General features: G+C 37.1%; 1 protein-coding gene across 8 annotated transcripts in view; it reads right to left on the reverse strand.

Annotated features, from left to right (window-relative positions):
- Positions 1 to 1957: 1957 nt before the first annotated feature.
- EPHA7 (EPH receptor A7) overlaps positions 1958 to 18930 on the reverse strand; it is a 163898-nt gene continuing 146925 nt past the window's right edge. For 5 of the 8 annotated variants that reach the window (XM_041715095.2, XM_012572726.5, XM_012572729.5 and 2 more), the window contains one exon: positions 1958 to 5779. In XM_041715095.2, coding sequence (XP_041571029.1) covers positions 5584 to 5779 — 196 coding nt within the window. In that variant the 3' untranslated portion in view covers positions 1958 to 5583. Of the gene's footprint in view, positions 5780 to 13786; positions 17998 to 18930 lie in introns of those variants that run through there. The other 3 variants (XM_012572727.5, XM_072926663.1, XM_002197541.6) reach the window with 1 other exon arrangement.

Consider the following 18930-nt stretch of genomic DNA (forward strand, 5'->3'; position numbering starts at 1 on the left):
GTCTCTAAGTATATGAGGTCTTGAAAGAGCTTTATTGTTATTTGGTGTCAGTGCATAAAAATCTACCTTCTGTGCCATTTTGGCATTATATGCAAAAAGCATTGTGCCTGCCCAGTACACACCAGGAATGACAGGCTGACCTGGGATTTGTTATGAATTTTTCCCTAATCCCAAGTTTCTGTTCATTGTCTTTTATTTTATTGCTACCTGGCATCCTTACTCAATTAATAACTATCAGTTAAAAAGTAGAACCCATTCATGTTAATATCAGCAAAACAAAAAATGCTGAAGCACTGTGCCAACATATATATCTAAAAAACTGAGGAAGAAAATAATTACAATTGTGTGAACTAGCCTGTATTGATACACAGATATAGATGACAAAAGCTTGTATTAATGTAGATGCATAGATATAGATGACAGAGATAAAGATAGCAATCATTCAGAGCTTGTTCTTTTTTAAAAAATCACAGGGCAGTTTGATTTGATAGTTTGCAGAGTCTTAATTTTTGGCTTATTAGTTCTCAGACTTCTACTGGTTCAGAGAAGGATTTACAGGCACCTAAGATGTAATGGAACGGATGGAAATTCGTCATCCCAAACCTCCTCTGGCAGTTGGTTCACTTTTGTCACTGGCCAGATTAGTATAGCTATATGTTTTGATAGAATTACATTTATAACTACAAAAAATAAGCACAGTACTTAACTGTGGTGTGGGGGGGGGGGGGTTGTTTGATTTGTTGTTGTTGTTTGGATTGGGTTTCTTTTAGTAGTTTTTTTTAATATTGGCAAGTGGAGGTATTTCTAAAACATTAAATAAATAAATAAATATGCTCTCAGTTCTTTCTCTCAAATATTGAACATACAACAGCTTGAGAAACACTAAATGTCAGTCATGGTTCACTTATGTTGCTCACTCCTTTTCCCCAATATCTAAGATTTTTGGTATGTTATGAATATTTATAACTCATAGAGTCTACTCACCTGTCTACATTTAGGTACTGTCAGTATTCACATGGTAACATGGGTCATGGCACAACACTTGTGCAGACCAAGCATAGGTTTTGGAGGATTGCAAGAATGCCATTTGAGTGAAGATTATATACGGGTTATATAAAGTGAGTCCTTTCTCACAAGCAAGTTTAACAGGTCTGCAAACTGGGATTCAAATTCTTTTCACTGCTTTCACCAGTGCTGTAACTTAGACCCCAGTTTAGACTTGCACTTAAACAGAAGTGGCTAAATACAGTTTTGTGTGTTCATGCTGACAGGGTAGTTCCCCAAAGTCTACTCAGTTGTTGCCTAACCCTGAAAGTTCAACATTCACTGTGCTAGAGAAAGAAGGATTGTGACCTCAGCATTGTAGTTTGGTTCTACAGCTCACTGCAGGAAACAGTGGGATCAACAGAGAAACAGCTGCAGTGGGTGGGAGAGATGCTGCTAAGTCTTACCTCACAGCACCTTACAGTCCCATGAGTAAGGCAGTGTTGAAAAATATTCCAATATCAGTACACCACTCCCTGGTTTAATGTACCCCATCTGTTTTTTTCTTCTGTTCACTCAGACTGTTTCCTGCTCAGTATGAAAGAGTTGGTGGAGGTTGTTGCTTAAGACCCAGGTTTTCCCTTTCAGTGTAGAGGGATGTGACTAGTCTGGGTTTACATCTTTCACGAGGAGACAGGAGATCTAAGAGGCTAAATGCATACCTAGATGCAGTTTATGGATCTAGCCCTTAGCAATTTTTCACTCTGAAGGTTGTATAACCACTCTGTCAGAACCAGGAAGCAATAAGAAGGTCTGAAATCTACTTTTAAGGTTTCCAGTTAATAAAACACAAATGACAATAGTTTGAAGTTCTCCCTCCCCCAACCTTAAAAACATAGAAGTAAATTATAGCAATTGGGCACTTAAGTGTTTAAAAAGATTCCTGGACTGAAGCATGAAATAAAACAAAGGATTTAAGCAAAAGTACTTTTATTAGTAGTAAAGGGAAACGTGATATCTAAGAACTGTCAGATGAGAAAGTTTGATACAAAATGTTTTTTGTAAGTTAAATCAGTAAGGAACTGTCTGGAAAGAACTGCAAAATGATTTCACAATTTTCAATGCCCTTGGCCATGAAGGAGTGATGAAATCTGATAAAACAGAAAGAACTGAACAAGGGGTAAATAAGTCTAACTATACACACACAGGCAGGGACTACAAAGTAACTATTGCTTGAGAAGGAAAAATAAGGAATAACATCAGACATCTCTCTGAAAACATCAAGTCAAGCACCCAGTATCAAGTAAAAATGTGAAACAGGATATTTGGATGATTAAGAAAGAAACGGTAAACAAAATAGAAAACATATATATATATATATATATATATATATCACAGTATAAATACACTGTATCGCTATATCACTGTATAAATACATCATACACTCTTATTTTGAATAATTCATGCAACCCTGGTCATTCTACTTCAGGAGAAAGAAGGGCAAGACAGAGAGAGAAGATTGACAGAAGAAAGAAGTAAATTCACAGAATATAGGACAAATTCAGACTACTCATCATAGTGCACCACCCTGATTTGGGAAGCATTTGAACTGTACATATTGGATATAGAGCCCTGAAGATGTCTGGAAGTCAACAGCTGAAGGTTTCCCTAATCTGTAGGGATCAGTGGAGGCCTTATAACAAGACTGTACCCCTACCAAGGCACACAGTCAGGTACACACAACTATGTGGGCTCGTGGCTTGAGTCAGTGCAGCCATTCCTACTTTATGCACAACCAAGTGTCTTCTTGAAAGAGCTGACAGACAATATCAGGGAAGGATTCTGAGGAAAAGTGTAGGCAAGGTTAGAAATAAATATATAGGCAAATGACCATGCTGTCCTTCCGTCTCAGGATACATTATAATAGTTTGGATTTTTTCAGTCGTTTTCCCGTAACACCTTGTGGCTACTGAGGTAGCTGGTATTAAATCCCTTCCCAAATCATGCATCCGGTTCAGTTGCTGAACCCAGAAGGTAGGTCAAACTGAATTTCCCAGAGGTTATGCCAAATTTCCCAGTGGAATTTTTGTTTTTTGTTGGTTTTTTTGGTTGGTTTTTTTTTTTTTTTTTTTGGTAGCGGAGGGTGGTAAGGTGTCACACAGATGAATCCTATCTCAGCACCAAAAGGTAGGCAGGCATGGATAACCTCCATATCTGCTATCATGCCAGAAGCAGTGGCAAAATTATGCAAAATCTGGAGCTTGGCTAAATAAAATTAGTAGAAATACTACCTGTGTTTTGATATTGCTTTACGTTGTGCCTCTTATTGCAAAAAGTTGTATGCAACTGAGTAATGGAGTTCTTTCAAATATGTAAAAATAATATGCAAAAAATCTGTATTATGGGGTGATACTATGAAACTACTTTGCAATCCCATTTTTTAAATGATAGGTGGATTGTAATAAAACTTTGAGCTACATTTAATTGAAGAATAATTTAGGCAGAGAAGATTTTGGTAAATTGATACCATGGCTATAGGATTTAAATCCAGTATTATTTTGATAAAAATGGAGAGAAATTACTGAGGTGGGAATCATTCTTCAAGCACTGCTGAGCATTGAGTTTACTCTCCGTATGTCATATGTTCTTAAGTATAGGAAGATTTTACATTGACAGAGAAGGTCTTGTAAACCTCATTGCTAAAATGGAACCCTGAGATGACAAAAGCTTAATTAACTTAAGCAAAGTCCAAATTGAAGAAAATTAAAAGAAAGTGCTTGGCCATTGCTGGCATTTGGGAACCTAGTAAACCACCATTTACCAAAATCTTCAAGCAAGTGATGGACAAATCCAACCAGTTAAGGATTTTTGGTAATATTTCAGCGATGACTTTCAGTTGCCTCCTCTTCACTCAGACAAATTATTTGAATCTTATCCAGAGTCACCATTCTTAAACAAGGCCGTTGTCTCCATGAGACAATACTTAAATCATTCCACTGCTAGAAGAAACTAAAAATGGGCATCATATTGATAAGGTGTCACAACAACAAACTTGATATCACTCTGGTGTACATTCAAGATGAATGTAAACATTTCAAGACTCATGAAAACTGTTTTACCCTGAAGAGAAGAAATATTTACGCAGTTCTGTCCTCTAAAACTTACCAAAAAAATATAACGCACAAGTACTTATAATAGCCTAAACATCAATACTTTGCAGTTAGAAGTACCAAGTGAAAAGTGTCTATATATGCCAAGGTAATAGAATACTTCATTAACAGCAGTAGTCTCTCAACTGTCATACCAGTACATCTGCTAAGCTATAAGTATGTTCAGAAACAGTTTCACTGGAGATGGAAAGATCTGAGCCTTTCCAGCATGCTTTCTGATAAACCTTTCCAGGCAAAATGGAAGAGCTTTGAGGGGGATTTAAGTGGACACATAGTCTGCAGCAAAAAAGTGACTTCCTGTAAGTAGATCCAGTTAAAGATTCTTAAAGTTGGCAAAATGCCTTTTCTCAGGGAGACATAGAAACTGGTTTTGCTATCTGCAGACTATCATTAGACACGTCTGATCACAGAAGCAGAGGAGAAGGAAGTGAGGAAGAGATTAGATTGGCCACTTTTCAGCTTTCTTACTCCTGAAGAATTCTTACCTTGGAAATCAGGGTATTTTAAAATGTCTGACAGAATGAACACAGCAATTTTCCTGTTTCCTTCTAAAATTACCAATTTTCTAAAAAAAAAAACCCAACAGAAAAACCAGTCCTACATAATTAAAATAATTCCCAATTTTATCAGAAATTTCATTAAAAGCTTTATTTTTTTCACAATGAGAAAAATCTCCCTTATATTTTTTTTCCATAATACTAAAATGATTATTTTCAGCATTAAAAAAAAAACCAAAACTGTTAAAATATTCTTCTTTCCTCTTTCCATTTCACTGTCAGTGGTGTAATTTATTTCTGTTCTAGAATGAAAGGACATTTTAAAATGTCCCAGATTGGCTGGAGTATTATAATTTTGTTGACTATTTCTCAACAAGGCCTATTTGTAACCAGAGGCAAAGACTCATATAGATTCATCTGCAGGAATATGACTAACAGAATGCTCTCTTCCTCTCGCTACCATGAGCATAATCAGGAGGAGCAAATCTGTATCATCCCAGCTTAAACTTCTTCCCCAGCACGATCTTTGGAAAAGTTTATTTAGCTGCTTCTCCTTCTCCTTTGCTCTTCTATATACATATTTTATGTATAAGAGGGGAGCGAGAAAGAAGATGGGGAAGCAGGGTTATGTTAGTGTGAGGAGCTTCCAGGGCAGGCTTCCAGGGCAGCTTTGCTGGCTCTTCTCTCCCTAGCAGCATCGCCATGTCCTGCTTCGCCATCCTCCTGAAATCATCATGCTCTTCAGATGTGGTCTTTCATTCTTGTCATTAGTCATAATCCTCAGTTTGTCAGATGTGTGTTCTGGCCTCTCCCATACACCTCTGTTTACTCTTCCTCCTGTTGCCAGTCTGTTCCTCCCTTCTTCTCCATTCCTTTCCATGCTTCTTTTCTATATTTCCATTCTCTAATCCCAACTACAGTCCTTATGGGCTTTAAAAAAATGCCTCATAGCGTTCACTGTGCCTCCAAACCAATCTCATGATCTTATGGTTATAACTCTTGTTTTGCTTCCCCTTTCTGCTTCCTTTGTCTCCTGCCATTATGCCATTTCTATTCAGGCTGTCATCTCTTCTGGAAAGGGATTTTTCTTGTTCTCTGTTTTGCAAAGCACCTGGCATGTTTTTGATTCTGTCAAACAAATAATAACAACAGATATGAAATTTGCAGTGCAGTAGAATCCTGATATCAGGAAGTAATAGAGGCAAATTACACTATCATTTTCATTGCCATGTATACACCACTATTTGAAAAAAATTCTCATTGACTGGGTAGGTAAACATCAATAAACTCAGAAATTCTTAAGCAAACACTTCTAACATGAAGGAAATGTAGTTGTGTTTCACGTTGGATCTCAATGAGCCACAGGGTTATACTTGACAATATCAGTTTTGGAAAAAAAAGGAAATAAATGAATGAGGTGCAGTTTTTCAGATGGGGATTAGGGTATAAAATCAAGTAGCGGGAGAAGATGTAAATAACTGTTTAAAACAGAGAAGCAGGACAAGGGTGGAATGGGTGTGTTCAATTTAACTCTGCTTAATTAAAAAAGCATACAGAAGGTAGATAGATTCTAGTATGTAAGCTAATGAAAGTAGACTCTCCCTTAGCCCAGTATTATCAGAAGCTCTTAGTATTGCTGAAGAATCTTATAAAACAATTCAACTGACTTCTCTCAGTCATTATATGATATTAGGCACCTGAAGAAAATGTTTATGTTACTTGTGCTGCTAAAAAAGCCCCAACAAAACAAATCTGGAGCTTAAAAAAAGAAAAGGAAAGAATAAGATGTGGATTTTACTGTACCTTTAGTGACAGACTAGTCATATGAAATCTCTAAACAACATAGCTTTAGCACTAATTGATGTAGGCCAGGACTGAATGGAAATTATTTTATATATGGCTAGAAATCTCTTAACTAAATTATTTGAAAATTCCTGGGAGAAAAGCAATTTGTTAGAGACATTGAGACAAGCTAATGTAACACTAATACTAAAGAAAAATAAACTAGCAGAGGAATGTCCCCCTGCTATACCAACTAATATTCTTAGAGCTGATTTCAAAGTAGTATCCGTCATTCCAGCATATGGATTAGATTATTTAACCGCGTGAATCAAAGGAAAGAGACTCATTCAAGAGAAGAGTGATATTAACACATTGTTGCATGCCATACATCTCTGTCACCAAACTGGAAAAAATGGGAGAAAGATGTTTTATGATAAACTGAGAAGAGGATCTGATTTTATGAATAGCCATAATATCTGAGTCTTAACAAACAAAAAGAGCTAGAGGAAGCAATCTGATGAAGGGATAGAAAATTTTCTTCTGTCTCTAGTAAAGTGTCCTAGGGACTAATTTTACATGAAGGGAATGTATTAACTAAGCTAAATCTCATTTCTATTAGATTTTTTTTGCACCTGCCCTTTGAAGCCCTAGTAATGCACGGAATGCATGAGAAAAGAATTCACCAAAAAGGCACTCTGAGGAGAAATCTTTTCAAAAAGGAAGAACTTTTTTACTGTGATAAGTCCTTTTAGTATTTTGAAGACAAGTAAGCCTTTGAATTAGTAAAAATGATTGACATGTGAATTTATTCAAAGCTAAAGGTAAATGGTAGTCAAAAATGTCACTTTGATGCATAGGTATTTAAAACCGCAAGTTATATTTGTATTGGCTCGCTCTCTCCTGATATTTTTTGGGTAGCACCAAAATGAAGATCTCCAGATGAAGAGATTCATAAAATAGGGTACAGGGCCACCCTGGACTGTGGCACAGCTTTACTCTGGGCTGCCAGTAGTTCTCACTGCCCAAGTACCACTTTCACCAAAGCAGAGCCCAGGTGCAAGAATAGCATGAATGAAACAAGAATGAAGCATCAACAAATGGGAGATGAGGATCCCAGTGCAACACATGGCAAATCAATGCATAATTTCCTTTCATCTCTAGGACCCAGCTACTCAGTACCATAACGGTTCCTTTCTAGCTGCCATGCTGTCCCATATCATTCAAGATTTGAATTAGATGGTCTATCTCCCTGGAAAGAGATGGAAACTCAAAATGGTTTGGAGAAACCAAAGGCCAAAGACAGTAGCTAAAGCCTCTAAAGTGAGGATAGGGCTTCAGTCCTTAGTTGCTACATCTGTATGGCTGGATTTAGCACTTATTATCCAGTCTCTGGTACATGCCAAGGCCATATCTGAAATCAATAATGAGAGAAAATGTGCAAAAGTTACCACCCACACTGTAACTTCCACATAAAGGAAACTCCATGAGCGCTAGCTCTCCATGTGTCCTGGGTAAGTTATCATGTATCCCAACACTAAATGAGGATGCGTCAGGGATTTACAGCCCGTAACCTCTGAAATTACATCCCTAAATTCATCCTTTCAACAAGAGATACATGTAAAGAAGGATCAAAGAGATCACATGCACTTTATCTAATAGTTGAGCAGTGTCAGAATGGTATAGTAAAGTGTGGTACAGACTGAGATACTAGCTCTTCTGAGAAAAGGGCACTCAATGTCTTCCAAGAAAAATCTCCATTTTACTCAGAAAAACAGTCCTCTCATTCCCACAGAACTGTCATAAACAAGATTTTCAGAGGAAGAAGGAGGGGATTTCTGAAAAGTAAAGGCGCATCAGGAAAGGAAGTGATTGTACAGTACAGGAAGTAACTTCGGAGGTAATTTTGGACTAGGCTTATTCTAAACAACCTTTTCCCAGGAAAGCAACTGCAGCTCAAAGTGTCTGGTAACATATGAATACCAATGTATGAGTCTCTCCTTTCCCCACACCAATCCTTTTTAGAGGTTGAAAATATCATGTTGGCCTTTTTTTTTATACTTTCCTACAGCCCAATAGTGTAGAGTCAATCTTAAGTCTTTCTATGCCTTTCTCACCCAAGAGATATGTAACAATTCCACAAGTTCCAGAAAAGTAGGCCATTCATCAAAACACAGAAAAATAAGGTGAACCTTATCCATAAGGATGCCAGACAGGTATTACATGTCCATCCATTAGCATCCTGAACCATGGATAGCCATGATTCAGCTACCAATAAGCATGAGGGGAGTCAGCCTGTTGTCTTGTTCTGGAATTTACACTAAAAAAGGAGAGAGGGTGAGCCCAGTAACAGCTGGATGTCATCTCTGTGAGATATTTCCCTACTTGCAGCAAATGGCTTCTACCAGCTTACTAACTTTCAACTGCTTACTAATGCTCACTGATTTTAGCTAACAAGGACTTCTGTCACCAAAAGGTGCTTTAAATTAAAAACAATAGCAACAACACAATAGAACTTGGGCCTAAGCACTGCCAAATATAATATACTGTTTTGCAAAAGTATGCTACAATGGTTCAACAACACATTTGCACATACATAAGTCTTTGCTAAGGTATCTGGCTTCTGTGTATATATATTCTGTATGTGTATATATATGTAAGCTTAAATTTAAATAACTTGACAGCATCTGATGTTAAAAAAAGATAAATTCAGTTTTGCACAATCCTATCACAAATATACAAGTGTAAAAATGGTATTAGCTAATTTAAAGGCTTACTTTATAAAGACTTTTCTTCCCTTTTCAATAATTATTAAGATACTTTGCTATACTGAAAGCAGGTAATATTTCTAAGGTATATCTTCTTGTTTTTCAAAAAATAATTCAGAAGTAGATGACACAGGTAAAGCATTAGTTTTCATATGATTTTCAACAACCCAGCTATATTAATGTCATAAAATCCACAAGAAATGTTTATAACAGTACAAATGAATGTGAAGAGACTTTCCCCCCGTTCATTGTGAGGAGTGTAAAATCACAAAAGGTAACCCTTTTCTCCTGCTTCCCTGACATAATCCCTTCACCAGGTGTTTTGGGTTTTTTTGTGCCATTCAGCTCCCCCTCAGATTCTACTGCCAACAGAAAGATTTTGAAATTATTTTAAATACACTCCATTAGCTTGTAACACTGGTGTTAACTGGGCATTCCACGTAAGCCTGACATTCGGTATTCAACAATTCCTCCCACTGTAAACACACTTCTTTTTCCTGTTGTTTTGTTTTGACCAACACTAATGGCTTCTGCACTTAAGAGTGGTCTCCCTGACTCGTAGTTTGTTGGTTGTAGATAGACATTGCTTTTGTTGTTGCTGGGTGGTAAATAATCCTTCCTTCATCTGCTGCTTACCCTGCAGGGAAGCATGGGTGCTGCTAGGTAAGTGCTAATGGCTAACGCCAGGTGGGGAGAAATTGAAGTAGAGCATAGTGCTACAAATAGCTTCCTACCTCATGTCTGGGAAAATATCCCTCAAAGGCAGCTCTGCATGAGGTAACAAACATGGACAACTGCAGAGGGAATTTGGTGTTGGGACACTCAAGTAACTACAGCAAGAAAGGTACTGCCTGGGAGTCATCCTGCTGTGAGAAAAGCAGTTTCATGGGATAGGAGGCAGCTTGTGGCTGAGACTTGCAACAAAGAGCACACAGCCTAATTGGGATGCTTTTGCCAGCAAGTAAAAGGCAGCAAAGAGGATTTGCCTCTTGCAGAAATTTAGGTAATGTAGGCATTGAGACAATTATTTCTCTTGAAAAGAGATGCCTGAAAGCTATTTTTTATTCTCCTGCCCTGCCTCCATTCCTGCTATTGGCAGGGGATGAATTGAAGAGTAGGGAAGCTACGTAGTAAAGATCAGCTTTTCCCTCCACAACAGCAATGAATCATTTCTCCACAGCACTAAGTGGTTAAGGCCCAGTAATATTAAAGGAGAATCCTCATTAGGAATACCTCTCAGTGCCTTGCTGGTCCAATTTCCTCAAGTAGGCATATTGTCCTGGATTTTAATCTAACCCTGTCTTTTTCTCCAGCAGCCCATGAGGGTACAAATATTGTCTAGTGTCAAAGGAGTCACTGCTATTTTGTATAGATTAATATAAGGGATGACTTATGGGCTCTTCCAGTAAACAAATCAGGAGAGAGACCTGGAATGAAATGGCCTGAGGGCAAGAGCTCTGCAACCCTTTCACTTTCTGAACAAAATCCTAATCACCCAATTACTTAAAAAATGCCATTTCTGAGTGGCCTTCAGGAGGTATCTGGGTGATTTGACTAAGTTTCTTCCAGGCAAATCAAATTTCTCAAAAAATTTACTATGTGAAACATCAGGGAATAACAGATTTAAGTTATGACTATGACTAAAAAGAACATGCTGGAGACAACAAATCTGAGATTCCTGCACCTTCTTGCTGTTAAGCTACACGTGTTCTTGGCATAGGCTGTTTGTCCCTGAGAAAAGGAAATGAAAACATTTTACAGCAGACATGTTAAAATGAACATGCAGCCCTTCAGGAAGCCAGTGGAAGTTGGCGTAGTAACACAGGTTGAACAAGAGTCAAGAAATTGCCTGAGTAATGTTTGTACGGACATGAAATGAGAGGGATCAGTGTGGATACATCCTGTCTATTATCGATCTACGTATCTATGTATCAATCAATCAATCTATCTAATCATTCAGTCTATCCTCTTGCAAGCCAGGTTTGAATGTTTGAGTAAAAGTAATGGATGATTTTTCTTCTCAATGAGACAGTATCTTTGGATCAGGAAGTTTGTTGCTTAATGTAAATTCATGGTTTTCTTTATAATACCAAGGAAGTAATCACAGAATGGGTCAGGTTGGAAGGGACCACAGAGGGTCATCTGGTCCAACCTCACTGCTCAAGCAGGATCATCCTAGAGCACACAGAGCAGGATTGTATCCAGATGGTTCTTGAATATCTCCAGTGAGGGAGACTCTACATCTCTGGGCAATATAATCACAAGATAATCTCTATTGTACTTGATCAATCTTACAGATTCTCATTATTCCTTCTATTTTGTTTTAGCACAAAAGAGGAAGGCTTTAGACATGGACTTGGTTTATAAATAACTTGACATACTCAGAGTCATGGAACTCTAATACCAGTAGCATATATAAGTCTTTGGGGATAGCTATGGCTCAAAGTACTCTGTGTGTTTTTCAGTGTTAGCCATGTTATGATTCATCAGATGACCTCTAAGTTGTAGTTTTTTATTATTAATTATTATTAGCAGCACAGCTCTACAATTGGTTATTTGGTTCAATTAAATACAGAAGCCTTGGTCCATGGATGAATGAATTTTCTATTCCTGATTTAGATCTTCTGGCACCAGGCATTATGTCTTGTTTTGTCCAAGATTCATTTGGCTGGATACACAATTTTTGCCTGCCTGTATCACATCTTTTTTCATAGTCTACCAAGACATAGGTTATTTTTTAACTTGTGGTTCTTTTTTGGTCACTCTAATTAGGCATTAATTTCACCCAATTTGTATGGTATAAGTGCTAAAATCTGTTATCATTATACGACACTTAAAGAAAGCTACTCTAAAATCATCTGAGAGTAAATACCATCACAGTTCATGTCTTATTTTCAGGCTTTTATTGTAAAATTCTCCTTTCATGTCTCGATTTCAAGTCTGCTTGAATGAGCTGTGTATTACCAGTTGCTTTCCCATCTGTCTCAATTTAGTCTCTTTGACAAATTCCAATCTGGCCTGAGGAAAAATCAGAGTACTGAAACCACTCCACACTACATTATTAGGTGTATTATATTAACAGTATCTCTTTACTTAAAAAATCTTTACACTCCTTAACTCCCCTGCCAGAAAGTCTTATGGATCCCTACAACTTAGACAACTGTGAATAACTTCAAAACTCTCTTTCCACTCCCTCCCATCTTCTGATTTCTCACATGTACCAAAGGGAGGGTTTTCCTCCATAATTTTCAACCTTTCATACGCTTGTTGGATGTAACCTACAGGGTGTACACATCACTCCTTTCACTTTCAAACTGCCTAACCCTTACCCACCCTGAAAATGATCTGACAATTTCATGGATATTATAAACACGCAAATTTTATCCCTTGGCCCATCCCACCAGATTTGGCTCTAAATCCATGCATCAATTATTATAACTTAAAATATCAAAAAAAACCCCAACCAAATCCAGAGGAGAAACTCTCACAAAATTAGCTTGTATTCTGCCACAACTCTTTCATCAGGATATTGCAGTTTGTATGCCTGTGGTTTAATCCTTTATATTTTTCAAATCCCTATATGGAATGCGTTACAAAAATGGGAAGCCCTGTTATACCTTGGGTTTCACAGGCCATTTGTTAGATGAGGTCTTTCTTTTTTTTTCTTTTCCCTAAACTGTTGTATTCCCTCCCCAATCAATTTTTGCAGGAACTTTAATTGCAAAACTGCCTATTTCCTAGTAAATAGAGGGCTGCACTATGCAAAGAGTAAATATCACTGATCAAAAGTAATTGTTGGCTACATTTGAAACCCTTAAGGGGATACAAGAAAAAAATATAGACTTCAGCCCAGTATTTCTTTTTTTACTATAAATTTGTTTTATACTAAGACTTTTGAGTAGTCTTGGAAGTCTCAAATCTACCAAATGTAGGTCCATTACAAGTTAGTGGGGAAAAAATTCACTTGTTTCCATATATCAGTTAATTGATCAGTACAGTTCTAACAGATCCTGAAGATGGAGAAAACCTGTTGTGATAGTTGCTCAGCAAATCATTGCACTAACTCTCTGAATACCACTGCAGCACCTGCTGCCAAAATGGCTCTTGGGCAAGAATTTGTATTACACTTTTCTAAAACAGCACTTGTCACTCTCTAAGGGATTTTTTCTCTTCCATGAGAACCTCAAATGTCACTTGTTTAAAATAAAACAAATAAGAGAAACAGCCCAACCAATAAACAAAATCTGCCAAAGACCAAATGCTTATAATGAGAACATAAATTTTAAACCACATGAATGGAAGCAATGAATTAAGGATGTTTTAGCTTTAACACGTCACAAATATAGTTTTAAAAGGTGAAACGACCATTTTTTGGCTGAGTTGCCCTTCACTCCCTTCACACAGCCAGTGAACTGCTTCATGCCATTACTGGCCAACAGAATGTTGGCTGAACCTGCCCTTGTGGTAGGGTGTTTCTGCATCGCCTGGCATTATGGCTGTAGTGACATGATCACCCTCCCAGCAGTAACCCAAAAGTAATGGAATTTAAATCACTCTCAAAATTGCTACATATTAATTACTTAGAAAGTTAAGGACAAATTAGTATTTTTTTATTTCAACTACTAATGAATAAATGTAAAAAAATACCAACAACAAAACAAAAATAAACCCCGTTCATCCCCCACATTAAAGCAATAGATTTTTAACATTCAAAACAGTGGAAACTATTCATCGTATACTACTATTAGTGAAAAAAAGCAAATTTAATTTAAAATCACTTTTTCAAACTCCCTCAGTGGATGCCAGATAATTCAAGATAAAACAAATATAAAAACCTCATTTAAAATCGAAAATAATACAGACAGAGCTCAATTATTGAGATATTAAGGGCAACATTCAATTTGAGATACATTTAAGCATCTTTGCCTCCTGGAGATTTTACATGACAAGGCTTTAGATAAACACGGTTTTGCAAACAGCAACTATCATATCTGATCACATAACCCCTGGACTAAAGCAGTATGTCAGCAAATATTTCTGATTATTTAAAATATTAAATAAGTATAATTTACTAGGCGGGTCTTCCTCAGAACAATCACAAAAAATTTCAAGAATTGATATCCACATACAAAAAGCATTTAGATGGCCTGTTACAAGTCTCTGAAGAATAATAATAATAAAAAATCACCTCTCTCTGTAATAAAGCCCAGTTTAAATACATTCTGGGATATATCAGTGGTGGAGGAGCTGCCTTTCTATGAGACTTGGCTTACAGGGAAAACTGTAGCAGCCAAGGACAGATAGGGTAGGAATCACTTTGCCTAACTTTAACTATATAGATATTAGACGCCTAATTTCAGCTAATCATCTGGCTTCCCTCTACATCTAATGGAGATAAGCATTCCCAGAGAGAGATTCATCCTGCTTTTTTTAGGCATCTCTCTTCTAGATGCTTGCAGATGAATAAAGTCAAGAAATATGAGTCTCACTGACAGACTGATAATCCATTATTAGCAATGCACAGTGTCCAAATTCTTTGAAATAAAGCCAGAACTGATTTTTTTTTTTTCATCATTTAGCCTTTCATTCTCCCTGTGACCCAACATTTTCTTCAGTTCTTCCCATGAACATCAACTTTCTCTGGCACTTTTTTTTTCTTACTCTGGACTGTGTTTTCTGAAACCTGGGGAACTGCAACTGATGTCAATATTTTGCTGCTCTACCAGTTATAAATCCATTTACATGCATGTGCTCTAAATTGCAGTAATGATCTGAACACGTAGATAAGTTATCTGATTGATTGCGGCTGATCGCGATTGTGCTTTCTGGGTCTACACTACCACTTTCAAATGTGTAAAAATCAGTGGCAACATTAAGGCAGTCAAGGTATATAGATGAATGCTAAAATATATTTACTATTCAAAGAAGATGGCTTAAATCAAACCAGGAAAATTAAGGAAGAAATACCATTAGGGCCCTCACTTGTACATGCGTGAGCCCAAATCACCACACATGCTTCGAGGCCTCTGTGCTTCAGAATATTGAACAAGTCCTAAAGGTGAAGCCTGGCCTCAATTATTTTGCATTTAGGGTTTGTAGGTTCTCAGCAACACCAGCATTGCTGCATTGCACCTTTGATGACCAAGCCCTTAGAAACAGTAGCCGAGATTTATAAGGAAGCAGGTGTCTGAACTGAAAGACTCCTAAATTTCTAGCTGGGTGCCTAAAGCAGCAACAAGACTGTCAAGCACCTTGCCCAGCTGCCCACAGATGCTCACTCCAGTAGTGAGGCACTTAGCATTTGTTATAACACAAAATGGATGTTTATCAATTTGTTATTTTTTTATTGTGTTCCAACAGCTACTTTAAGTGGCGTGGCCAGGTGCTTCCATGCACTAATTCCAATATTGGGCATGAAGTCTACTCTGCGTCTTACTCCTACATATTTTTTAGAAAATTAATTTTAATAGTTAAAAAACCAGCTTGAGCTGCATACGTGAAAATAACTCCGTTACTACTGAATGACAATCTAACACGAAATAAGAATAGTCACCTTTTTTTCTTACTCTGCCCAAATCCAGGCAATAAATTAGGCTTCTCAGCATGACTGTAAAGTGCTGTGAATTGTATAAACAATCATATATGGACACTGAAAAATAACCCTTATGCACATTGCATTATAGTTCCAAAAATATATTTACAGTCTATTACAAAGATTACAAATGGAAGTAAGTGTCTACGTATCGGGATTATGCTAGTTAAAAGCTTTTTACAGATTTTCTTCAACAAAGGTGGGTGGGGACAAAAAATTAGTATAACCAAACTGATTTTTCTAGTGAAACAAATAAATAAAATGACAAATATAACACTGTACAGTGATCTAAAAAGGGGGAAAAAAGGGGGGGGGGGAAGGATGCATTTAAGTTTTTGATAACTATCTTTGGTCCTAAATGTGGGAAAACACATCATGTAGCACTGAATATACATGTTTGTTTGTGATGCTCTGCAAGTAAAATAGAAAAATATAGTGCATTTTCAATGTATTCAGAGCTCACTACACATAAATGTGTGTACAAAACAAGACAGTATAAATAAAATTTACAAGTTTTACAAAGGAACATTTACAAGGTTTTTCTTTTGTTTTTTATTTTTTTTGTGTGGATGCCCACATTATCAAACCAGACCAATTCATGACTGATCCCTGGGATCTTTCTCTATCAAAATCAATAGAAGCAGCCCAATTCTCTTTGGAAGTACAGCATTTAATTGCTGGGGTAGTTCACAATTTTCAGATTTTTTTTTTAAAGCATTTCTCTCTGGTTCATGTACATTCTTACAATATCTGTAAAGACTGTTCATTATTGCTTATGGTAATTAAATATTTTAATCAAAAAAATTTATATATAAGTAAATGGTGAAAAAAGATATTCCATTGAGCAACTACCTTTGCATCTCTGTTCCTGATGAATGACTGTTGCGTCTGTGTGACCACGCACACGCATGTTTGTTCAGAGCAGCAAAAGCTTGTAAAAAAATTGAAAATTCTGAACTGCCCCTTGTCTCATGCTCTACAGTTCTCATATAAAAGCTATGTCCTTATTCTGACAGCTGGACTGCATACGGCTTAAACTCACAGAAAATATACACCAGCTATTTCTCTTAGATTTGCTAATGCAGAGTACTGAAAAAAAACCGTGATGTGCTCAGATTAAATGGTTTAGGTAACACTGAAGAACTGTACCTATACTCTGAGACACTCCTTCAATCACTTGTCCATTCAATGCTGTGTCTCAGCAGCTTTACAGTTGTAGATCTACATCTTAGACTATATCTCAGTTTAACTCTAGTCCATTAAAATCATCTTGCAAACAATTTGCTAAAAGTGCCTAGAACTACTTAGGGGTCATTATTGCTTTTCTTTTTCTTACTTTTTTTTTCTCTTTTATTTTCTTTTAAAAGATAGCATATGTATAACCTTAAAAAATTCTCTAAAAAATATCAGAGCTCTTGGCAACTTGCATTTTCCTGACTCCCTGCCAATTAGCTAGCCATGTCAATACGGTGTTGATTTAACAAAAGGAAATGGCACAAAGGGATACCAAAGTTCAGATAGATTATACATTGCTTGGTCATGCTTCTTAAATCTCTAGGAACTCAAATAATCCTTCAGAGGTGCCCAGTGTAGTAATGTGTCATTGAATTAGCACTAAAAAGGTCCAAAGATATAAACATCATACTAAAAGAAAGTCTTTATGAAGAATAAACACAAATGATTAAAAAAAGATTCAGAAATCACAGATTTAAGGAAAATATTTTGTTGAATTCAACAATAATATCATGATTTTATCTGACAAATATATTCTTTTTTAAATTTTTATGTACATTTAAAAAGTCTATTAGATAAAAAGGAGGTTAGAGAGCTCAAGGTGTTTGTATGTTTATTCAGGTAGTACTTTGTTTATTGTCACTGCTGTTTTCCTTGCCACCACTGGTGGATCCTAATTCCCTTTTCATAAATTCTGGTGGCACTTAGGAGTTCAAGTCTGTAGGTGCTTCTTGTAGCTCTTCTATTCACTGCAGGAAGGACCCAGGAAATCAAGTGTCTTCTAGCAGCACTTCATATATACTGAAGGCCAGTGCTGTTCTCTCAGTCTGTCACCTCCCTCATAAGGGAGAAATGTCTATCACACTTGGATGCCAGTGCCGTGTAAATGTAGCATTTGTGCTCTCATAGTCTGAATGCTGCTCATGATTTTCTTTTGATGACCAACCAACGTGATCCCTAAACTCATCACATCCCTGGGGAAGATAAATGCGTACATTGTTAATTTTTCAACTTAGACTGCTATTGTATGGTATTCAACCATGAGTCAAAGCTACGCAGTGGTTTGGACTACAGGGTTCTGACATGGAAGCTACGCCGTAACCTCAGCTCAGTACTGGAAAGTTCATACAGGCATTGTTCAACCTCTCAGCAACGAGTGCAATTACATGACAGCTGTCATGCAATTACACTTGTGGGTCTCCACATCTGAGAAGGAGGTCAGTGTGTTTTACATTATGATAATCTTGTAGTGTCTTTTAAGGACACCCGAAGACAAGGACACTTCTCTTGTAAAATACTTCGGGTGGCTTTCAGGACCAAGTTATGTACAAATACAAGATTTTGGGGATCATAGTCTGTTTTCTAAAGAGATGCCTAGATGCCTTTGCATATTGACACATACCCATCATGCAAATGAATGAGGAACAGCAGTTTCAACTCCACCCCTACTAATGCTAGAAGCTTGTGGACTCTGACGACAGTTCCCAAGCTACAGGCTAAAACCCCTGGTGACACCAGGCAGATAAGAATAGGGTTGAAATCTCGAGAATGTTGGCTTAGAAACTTTTTTAGAAACCCACCACTCTCTAAGAGGAACTACATGTGTTTGACAAGCACCAGGACAAAAAAGTTGTTTGCAGGGTGCCAAGAAGACCTGTTTTAAGATGACAGTACTGATACAGGCCACGTCTGCCTTCAGAAAATTGTTTTGCTTCTACAGACTTATCCTGATGCAAAGTCCTGTCCTGCAGGACACAGACAGCCCTCAGCCAATTAGAAGAAAATTCTACATCTTCCGAGAGCACATTGGGAAAAAGGTACCAATTAGATGGTGGGGCCAAAGTGATTATTTTGTTATACATACATACTTTGGAAGGGGTCACATTCTCCCTCAAATTCTAGTCCCT

The sequence above is a fragment of the Taeniopygia guttata genome, chromosome 3 (genome assembly GCF_048771995.1).
Source record: "Taeniopygia guttata chromosome 3, bTaeGut7.mat, whole genome shotgun sequence".
NCBI classification, from domain to species: domain Eukaryota; kingdom Metazoa; phylum Chordata; class Aves; order Passeriformes; family Estrildidae; genus Taeniopygia; species Taeniopygia guttata.